The 10,385-nt window shown below is 43.3% G+C and overlaps 1 protein-coding gene across 2 annotated transcripts in view; it reads right to left on the bottom strand.

Annotated features, from left to right (window-relative positions):
• Positions 1 to 9,599: 9,599 nt before the first annotated feature.
• LOC118393915 (tyrosine-protein kinase Fes/Fps) overlaps positions 9,600 to 10,385 on the bottom strand; it is a 39,822-nt gene continuing 39,036 nt past the window's right edge. For both annotated transcript variants that reach the window (XM_035787121.2, XM_035787122.2), the window contains exon 19: positions 9,600 to 10,169. In XM_035787121.2, the coding sequence (XP_035643014.2) occupies positions 10,018 to 10,169 (152 nt within the window). In that variant the 3' untranslated portion in view covers positions 9,600 to 10,017. The remainder of the gene's footprint in view (positions 10,170 to 10,385) is intronic.

Genomic DNA, 10,385 nt, shown 5'->3' with positions numbered 1-10,385 from the left:
AGAGGCTTTTATTCTCTATTTTGGTTAGGCCAGGGTGTGACTAGGCTGGGCATTCTAGTTTCTTTATTGCTATGTTTTCTATTTCTTTGTGTTTGGCCGGGTGTGGTTCACAATCAGAGGCAGTTGTCTATTGTTGTCTCTGATTGAGAATCATACTTAGGTAGCCTTTTTTCCCACCTGGGTTTGTGGGTAGTTGTTTTCTGTATAGTTTTAGTTACCTTACAGAACTGGTCGTTTCTCGCTTTGTTATGTTTGTTCTAGTGTTCAGATTTTAATAAATATCATGAACACGTGCTGCGCTTTGGTCCACGCCTTCTTCATCAGACGAGCGTTTCACCACCTCTCAGGTGTAGGTGTCCTGGAGGGCAGGTAGTTTGCCCCCGGTGATGCGTTGTGCAGACCTCACTACCCTCTGGAGAGCCTTACGGTTGTGGGCAGAGCAGTTGCCTTACCAGGCGGTGATATAGCCCGCCAGGATGCTCTCGATTGTGCATCTGTAGAAGTTTGTGAGTGCTTTTGGTGACAAGCCGAATTTCTTCAGTCTCCTGAGGTTGAAGAGGCGCTGCTGCGCCTTCTTCAGGATGCTGTCTGTGTGAGTGGACCAATTCAGTTTGTCTGTGATGTGTATGCCGAGGAACTTAAAACTTACTACCCTCTCCACAACTGTTCCATCGATGTGGATAGGGGGGTGTTCCCTCTGCTGTTTCCTGAAGTACACAATCATCTCCTTAGTTTTGTTGACGCTGAGTGTGAGGTTATTTTCCTGACACCACACTCCGAGGGCCCTTACCTCCTCCCTGTAGGCCGTCTCGTTGTTGTTGGTAATCAAGCCTACCACTGTTGTGTCGTCCGCAAACTTGATGATTGAGTTGGAGGCGTGCGTGGCCACGCAGTCGTGGGTGAACAGGGACTACAGGAGAGGGATCAGAACGCACCCTTGTGCGGCCCCAGTGTTGAGGATCAGCGGGGTGGAGATGTTGTTGCCTACCCTCACCACCTGGGGGCGGCCCGTCAGGAAGTCCAGTACCCAGTTGCACAGGGCGGGGTCAAGACCCAGGGTCTCGAGCTTGATGACGAGCTTGGAGGGTACTATGGCGTTGAATGCCGAGCTGTAGTCGATGAACAGCATTCTCACATAGGTATTCCTCTTGTCCAGATGGGTTAGGGCAGTGTGCAGTGTGGTTGAGATTGCATCGTCTGTGGACCTATTTGGGCGGTAAGCAAATTGGAGTGGGTCTAGGGTGTCAGGTAGGGTGGAGGTGATATGGTCCTTAACTAGTCTCTCAAAGCACTTCATGATGACGGAAGTGAGTGCTACGGGGCGGTAGTCGTTTAGCTCAGTTACCTTAGCTTTCTTGGGAACAGGAACAATGGTGGCCCTTTTGAAGCATATGGGAACAGCAGACTGGTATAGGGATTGATTGAATATGTCCGTAAACACACCGGCTTGCTGGTCTGAGCATGCTCTGAGGGCGCGGCTGGGGATGCCGTCTGGGCCTGCAGCCTTGCGAGGGTTAACACGTTTAAATGTTTTACTCACCTCGGCTGCAGCGAAGGAGAGTCTGCATGTTTTCGTTGCAGGCCGTGTCAGTGGCACTGTATTGTCCTCAAAAGCGGGCAAAAAAGTTATTTAGTCTGCCTGGGAGCAAGACATCCTGGTCCGTGACTGGGCTGGTTTTCTTCTTGTAGTCCGTGATTGACTGTAGACCCTGCCACATACCTCTTGTGTCTGAGCCGTTGAATCTGGAGCTACGGCCATTATACATCTGTAAAGCATATAATTAGGATTTCCACAAGTTACTACAGCCATAAAGTTAAAATTGTCTCTATCGAAAAACTTGTAAAAAAATTACATCGAAAAGTTTGCCTTATGGTCTTAATTAAATAAATTAAGGTTAGGGTTATGCATGAGGTTAGCAGAATGGTTAGGTTTAAAATCACATTCTAAGAAGTATAATTGTAGAAATAGGCAGTCTATAACTGTGCCTGTGGTAACTTCTGACGACCTAGAATGAACTTGACCCGAGTTACTGCCTTGGTGACATAGACGGCTTCATCAACAATGGTAATGTGTGCTATATGAAAATGTTTATTTAAAAAAACTGTAAATCAGTAGGTTAATTACTCAGCCAAGCATATACAAGGAGTAGTTATTTTGGTTGTGAAGTGCTTTATCAAAAGGCTCTGTCCTTTATAGCAAAATGCAATTTACCACTATGGAATAACAAAGTCACAGGCTCTCCCATACAACACCACCTCATAAGATGAGGAAGTACATTGTTTATGAGGATTGCCTGCTGCAGAGATGTCAAGTTTGAAGCCGAACATGCAACATAGAGAAGATTAGCATCATGCAGACATGCCCTTGCTGTGAGCATTCTTATAAATGGAACATTTATAGTCAAAGGTCAAAACAGTTTATAGAGTTTTTCCCAATTCCCCTTCATAACTTAGCCTGGTGTAACCAGCCTGATCACTGTGTTTACCATTGTATTTCACTTCACATATCTGAAGTGAAATAGAAAGGTGAATACAGCAATCAGGTTGGTTCCACCATGCTCATCTTAACCACCATTGATAATGTAATCAATGCTTTGCGTGTGTGTGTTTGTGTATGGCCCACCAGTATCTTTGATGAGGGGCCAGGAGCTGATCTACGCTGCCATGCCCGTCAATGGCGGCGCTGACAAAATCCTTACCTCCAGCCTCACCTCTTGCCCTCTCACAAATGGTTGTCGATGGGGAGACCATAATTGGTAGGTTTAGCAACATAGTATACTGTACACTGTATCCTGTGGCCAGTTTACCTTGTTCACAAAAATCGATTGCTCCTACAGACAGTGAGTCACTGGGCAGTGGCTTGCTATATAAAGCAGGCCGACTGGCATCGAGGCATTCAGTTACTGTTCGATTGAATGTTAGAATGGGCAAAACTAATGGCCTAAGCGACTTCAAGCATGGTATGATAGTTAGTTCCAGAAGTGCCAGATCCAGTATCTCAGAAACGGCCTCCCTCCTGGGCTTTTCACACACAACAGTGTCTAGGGTTTACTGAGAATGTTGTGACAAACAAAAAACATCCAGTCAACGGCAGTCCTGTGGGCGGCCGAAGGTGATTGGCAAGAGAGGTCAAAGGAGAATGGCTTGCAATCTTCTAAAAGAATCTTGCAATCTAACCGGCGGGCCACAAACAGACAAATAATGGAGTAGTACAACAGTGGTGTGCAGAATGGCATCTTGGAACACACAACTCGTCAATCCTTGTTACAGATGGGCTATTGCAGCAGAGGACCACACAGGGTTCCACTCCTATCTTCTAAAAATAAGAAGAAGCGACTACGGTGGGCACGCAATCACCAACACTGGACAATTGAGGAGTGGGAACACATTGCCTAGAACATGACAGTGTGTTCAGTTTACTTGAGTGTCCTGCGCAGTCCCCAGACTTTAATCCAATAGAGCATCTTTGGGATGAGATGGAACGGGCTGTTCGCAGTATGAACGTACCCCCATCCAATCTGCAGAAACTGTGATGCCATCACGTTAGTATGGACCAACATCCATTTGGAATATTTCCGACACCTTGTAGAATTTCCCAAATAATTCAGGCCGTTTTGGAGTCAAAGAGGGGTCCGACCCGGTACTACATAGATGGGTGAACCTAATAAATTGTCAGATATCAAGAGGATCTATGGACCCAGCACTTGGAGACTTGCAAGATGATGTGATAGAGTCGTGACCAACACAGGCTTGATACTGACGTCGTTGAATGGATGGAGACCTGGCACTCAGCATTAACATTTTTCTAGACAACTTTTACTTGTATTGTCTTTTTTTATTATTTAATTGAATGGTATGAGTCATTATGGGGAGGGAGAACTTGTGTGTATTCGACACCAGCATCAGGAAATTCCTGTTGTGTACGGGACACAACACAGGAAGTTATGACCGCTCTGACATGTTTGCCAAGGTTGCCCCATTACCACCAGACTTAATCCCTGAGAAAGACAATGAAAGGTGCACATTGTTATATTAGCAGAACACTGCTTCTATGGTATTATGTAAACGGTTGTTTATTGTACATTGTTACATTTGAAAGTTATCAAAACACTTAGTTTCAAATATCTACGTAAATTCAGCAATTGCATTCGTCTCATATTACACTGTAGGCTACTGACCTATTCAACACTTCATCCGGCATCTCACCATACATCTATCTGCCTGTAGTTATTGAACTCAACCTGCAGGCGGTTTGTTTGTTGCGATTGAGTGGGGGAAACAGCTGCAGGCAAGGTGTTACGGATACAGGTATTCTGTGTGCGTATCCTGTGTGTGTGTGTATTTCTTTTCTCTCCTTCTCCCCTCCTCACAGGTGGCAATCATCATTCCCCAATCAGTCAACATGCAGTCATCAATAAGAAGACACACCTCCTTTTCCCTTACCCTATCACATTTCCTTTCCCATGGTTTAAAAACCCAATCAGTTGTTTTTTTTAGGAGCTCAATCTCTCTGTCATACAATCTCTCGGTAGTTCTCCTGTTTGTTTTTTGCACCTCCAGATCACTTTGTCCCCACCTGTGAGTTTTGTTTGTGTTATGTTTGTGATGGTGGGAAAAGGGGGAACCAAGACAAGTTGCCCATGGGCATACACTACCCATAGGACTACTTTGTCTAAGAACACTAGGTAGAACTGGGCGGACCACCCGCTCTATTTTTGGTTAGTTAGTTAGCTGTATAGTAGTAGGCTAGTCTAACTTAGAGGTGTTTTTGGATATTTTTTTCTTTCCTTGGGTCCAGCTCAGCCCCCTTCCCTGCCCCCCCTTTACCGTGTGTTTTCATATAAACCCTGAGTGTTTGACGGCAATTAAGTTGTCGGTGGTTTTTCGTTCACACTTTTACTTTGTCGCTAATAGAATTTGCATGAGTTATGTTACGGGTCTCGTTACACCCCCCTCCCCAGACTGACGGGCCAAAGAGGGATTTGTAACAAGGTTTTGACAGATGGGTGTGGCAAGGAAATACCCACATCAAATCACACCCCCAAGCCAACTTGCATTTGGCTTCTGTCATGGCCTCCAGCATTTCTTGAGGAGCAAGCCAAAAAACAAGGTCAAATCAGTAGGCGCAGTTCCCCTTTAACTATAACAATGAATATAATTAAACACAAAGCTAATTTCAATCAAAGATGTTGCAACTGAAACTTCCTATTTTATGTTCCCTCTTCATTTTATGTGAGAAAGTGGTGTTGATTCCTGGAACAGAACGCATTTGGTCCTACATTCAAAAGCAGTCCCATTCCTTATTTTGCTTATATCAAATAGTGAATTTGTCCCTACTTTTATATACATAAATGGGAAGCTGCAGTTGCAACATCTTGGACTCAAACTAACTTTTCATTCATGCATTTTCATTTTGTAGTTAATATTCAACTACTAAAGACCTAGAGACACACCACTGAGTGTTTGAACACTGCAATAATACATAATTACAACTTTAAGTTACATGTTTAGTAGTTAGATTTTAACTACAAAAATTAACATGCATAAACATTGAGTCATATGTTGCAACTGCAGCAATCCATTTCATGTCTACAAAATTCGGGCCAAATTAAGATCAGTATTCAATCCCATCACGAATTATAGGCATTGCGGCTTTTAAAGGCAATGTTCCAAATTCACTGTTAACAGGAATCGAGGCAAGCTCCTGGAACAGAGTGAATTTGGTCCTACTTTTCAAACCAGCCCATTCCTTACATCTCACTTAGAACAAAGAGTGAATTCTGCCCTACTTTTGTACATGTTAAATGGATAGTTGCAACATATTTGACTCAAACTAACTCAGTTTGTTTTTGCATATACATTTTTGTGACTACCTGCTATTGATCACATACGTGTTTGAGGAAAAATGGGTGCTATAATTGAAAAGAGAAAGGCCGTTGCCATACTTTACTTTCATCCACTGGAGTCAATAAGATAAATATCAGATGGGTTCGCTTTGTTTGTTGATCTCTGTAGAGACCGAACACACATCATGGACAACTACCTAGGTGTCTGGTTAGACTGTAAACTCTCCTTCCAGACTCATATTAAACATCTCCAATCCAAAATTAAATCTAGAATCGGCTTCCTATTTTGAAACAAAGCATCCTACACTCATGCTGCCAAACATACCCTCATAAAACTGACCATCCTACCGATACTCGACTTCAGCGATGTCGTTTACAAAATAGCTTCCAACACTCTACTCAACAAATTGGATGCAGTCTATCACAGTGGCATCTGTTTTGTCACCAAAGCCCCATATGCTACCCACCACTGCGACCTGTATGCTCTCGTTGGCTGGCCCTCGCTTCATACTCGTCGCCAAACCCACTGGCTCCAGGTCATCTACAAGTCTCCTTACCTCAGCTCACTGGTCACCATAGCCGCACCCACCCGTAGCACACGCTCCAGTAGGTATATCTCACTGGTCACCCCCAAAGCCATTTCTTCCTTTGGCTGCCTCTCCTTCCAGTTCTCTGCTGTCAATGACTGGAACGAACTGCAAAAATGTCTGAAGCTGGAGACTCTTACCTCCCTCACCACCTGTCAGAGCAGCTCACAGATCACTGCACCTGTACATAGCTAATCTGTAAATAGCCCATCCAATCTACCTCATCCCCATGCTATATTTATTTATCTTGCTCCTTTGCACCCCAGTATCAAACATACAATGTTGCACATTCATCTTCTGCACACCCTACCATTCCAGTGTTTAATTGCTATATTGCAATTACTTTGCCACCATGGCCTATTTATTGCACATTTGCACATGCTGTATATAGATTTTTATACTGTATTATTGATTGTATGTTTATTTATTCCATGTGTAACTCTGTATGTGTCGAACTGCTTTGCTTTATCTTGGCCAGGTCGCAGTTGCAAATGAGAACTTGATCTCAACTAGCCTACCTGGTTAAATAAAAATCATGAAACAATCAGGTGATGCAGAAAGTGACCGAACATGCTTAACTTGCGAGGTGCTTTTCACATCAGGCTTGTTGCACAATCGCAGAGAATGTGACATTTTTATCACCTGGCTGTCTGCCTGTCATGCTATTTGCTGAAGATGGGGGAAGAGTGAATTGCTGCCACTCCAGGACTGTGTATGTATTGCTCCTGTTAGCCATTCATCCCCTGCTGATCTATTAAGCACTGCCATATTACACATCTGCATTCTTCTACAACAGACAGGATCCAAATCACTTGGGCTACTCTCCTGTAGGTTCATCTGTCTTTTCCCTGGATCGGTTGGTGGATGGGCTAACCACTGCTTACCAAGATTAAAAACCTGTTTTTGTGTTCTCTTTATGCATTTGATCTTATACACACACATGTAAAATAAACACAATACAAATGGCCCATTTCCACAGATTTGGTTACTGATATAGTACATTCTAACTCATGCTTACAGGTAGAATAATGTGACATATTTGGCCAACAATGACATTCTACATGGTCTCATTCTAAGTAATGCATAGTAACAGTGCTTGTGTGATTCCACAGAAGGGGTTAGCATGTCCTCAAAGTTTCTCTGGTGTCACTCCTGTATAATAAGTGGTTGATCCTGAGAAAGTTGCGCACAAGTCACTTAACTTGATTGTCATGCTATTTGCTGACCTTTCGCAATCGAGCTTTAGTGATGAGTCACCGTTGTCTTTTAGCTCCTTTTTAGACCTCTGTTTTGCTAGGCTGATCTCAGATCTATGTTCTTTAGCCAACCCTTCTATCGTGTCAGTTGGCTAATGTGTAAACAGATCTAGGAACAAGCTACTCTTTCCCTCTTGTCATTTAGTATTGTTGTGAAAGGTTTTGACATGAAAGATCTGAATAAAAACACATTGCTGACCATAGACGTCACTACAGTCCCTGGTTCGAATACAGGCTGTATCACATCTGTCAATGATTGGGAGTCCCATCAGGGGGTGCACAATTGGCCCAGCATCGTCCAGGTTTGGCTGGGGTAGGCCGTCATTGGAAATAAGAATTTGTTCTTTATTTAACTAGGCAAGTCAGTTAAGGTTAAATACATATTTATTTAAAGATAAAGGCCAGTCTAAGAATCTGGAATGAAATGAGCGGCACAATGAACTAGAAATAAAGTTCCAGAATATGAGTGCCAGTATCAATGTTTAGGTCACGTGCAGAGGGTGTGTCACATACCATACAGTACAGTAGTTATCTACATGTGAGCTGTCTCATCACTAGCCTCACTGTAAGTGAATCACCCTTTCACACACACAGCACTGCTCTCTCGTGGCTACATTTTAAAACGTAGTAGAAAACACAGGCATGATCAGAGGATTTGAATTAATTTAAATACACTGAACCAAAATATAAAAGCAACATTTTCAAAGATTTTACTGAGTTACAGTAGAACCATCTGTTGGTCACGGATACCTTAAAAAAAGGTAGGGGTCGTGGATCAGAAAACCAGTCAGTATCTGGTGTGAACATTATTTGCCTCATACAGCGCGACACAACTCCTTAGTATTGAGTTGGTCAGGCTGTCGATTGTGGCCTGTGGAATGTTGTCCCACTCTTCAATGGCTGTCAGAAGTTGCTGGATATTGGCTGGAACTGGAACACGCTGTCGTACACTTTGCTCCAGAGTATCCCAAACATGATCAATGGGTGACATGTCTGGTAAGTATGCAGGCCAGGGAAGAACTGGGACATTTTCAGCTTCCAGGAAGTGTACAGATCCTTGCATTATCATGCTGAAACATGAGGGCCTCAGGGACAATGGGCCCCAGGGTCTTGTCACGGTATTACTGTGCATTCAAATTTCCATCGATAAAATGCAATTGTGTTCGTTGTCCATAGCTTATGCCTGCCCATACCATAAACCCACCACCACCATAGGGCAGTGTTCAGAACATTGACATCAGAAAATTGCCTCGTCTTCCATCTGCCCAGTACAGTTGAAACCGGGATTCATCTGTGAAGAGCACACTTCTCAAGGGTGTCAGTGGCTATCGAAGGTGATCATTTGCCCACTGAAGTGAGTTATAACATCAAACTGCAGTAGGTCAATACACTGGTGAGGATGACAAGCATGCAGATGAGCTTCCCTGTGATAGTTTCTGGCAGTTTGCGCAGCAATTCTTCAGTGCAAACCCAGTTTCATCAGCTGTCTGGGTGGCTGGTCTCATATGATCCTGCAGGTAAAGACAGACTTGGAGGTCCTGGGCTGGCGCTGTTACACGGTCTGCAGTTGTGAGGCCGGTTGGACATACTGCCAAATTCTCGAAAACGACATTGGAGACAGCTTATTGTAGAGAAATGGCAACCGCTCTGGTCCATTCATGCAGTCAGCATGCCAATTGCACACTCCCTCAAAACTTGAGACATCTGTGGCTTTGTGTTGTGTGAACAAAACTGCACATTTTAGTGGCCTTTTATTGTTCCCAGCACAAGGTGCACCTGTGTAATGATCATGCTGTTTATTCAGCTTCATGATATGCCACACCTGTCAGGTGGATGGATTATCTTGGCAAAGGAGAAAGGCTCACTAACAGGGATGTAAACTAATTTGTGCACATTTGAGAGAAATAAGCTTATTTTGCATATCTTTTATTTCAGCTCATGAAAAATGGTACCAACACTTTACATATTGTGTTCAAATTTTTGTTCAGTGTATATTAAAAAAGATAAGAAAGAAAAAGATCCCATCAACTCTTTAAAGCTGATATAATAGAAACATTCAATTTGTACATTTACAGTAACGTAATACAGTAAACAATAGCAACATTCAACAGATGTAGAATATTCTACTTTGTAGAATATGGTACCAATGTTTTCAATACACACATGTCATGTGTACTTAGATTACCTGTGGTCTCACAGCCTGGCACATTATCACTACTTAAATATGGTAAAATCAAGATCACATAGCAACTGGTTCTCTATAGTCTATGTATATTAAATAAAGGCAACATCTGCTCCATATAAAAAGGTAAAACAGAATCAAACAAGTCACTTGAGTAAGGACAGTTTCTGGTATAAAGCACTGAGTTCGGTCCTGAGTTTGCTGAAGGACGGCCGGTTTCTGGTGTCGTACTGCCAGCAGCGACACATAATAGCATACACATCTGGAGGACAGGAGTTTGGGGCTAGCATCCGGTAACCTAGGAGACGGGACAGGAGAGCATGATTGGACATCAGGTTGTCTTCACCTGGGGTTAATCCAGGGGGGTGTAATGTTTTGGACTCCTGTATAGAGCTGACCTAACATCCATATTCTACCCAGAGTCATGTCTGTTCTATACACTTCCATAATGTTGCATCTCCACTCCTAAACTAGTTACACGGACTGTCTGAGTTAACCTTGTATCCTTATTGAC

This window comes from Oncorhynchus keta, chromosome 14 (genome assembly GCF_023373465.1).
Source record: "Oncorhynchus keta strain PuntledgeMale-10-30-2019 chromosome 14, Oket_V2, whole genome shotgun sequence".
In the NCBI taxonomy this organism is placed as follows: Eukaryota; Metazoa; Chordata; class Actinopteri; order Salmoniformes; family Salmonidae; genus Oncorhynchus; species Oncorhynchus keta.
This window is presented reverse-complemented; position numbering and strand designations above follow the sequence as displayed.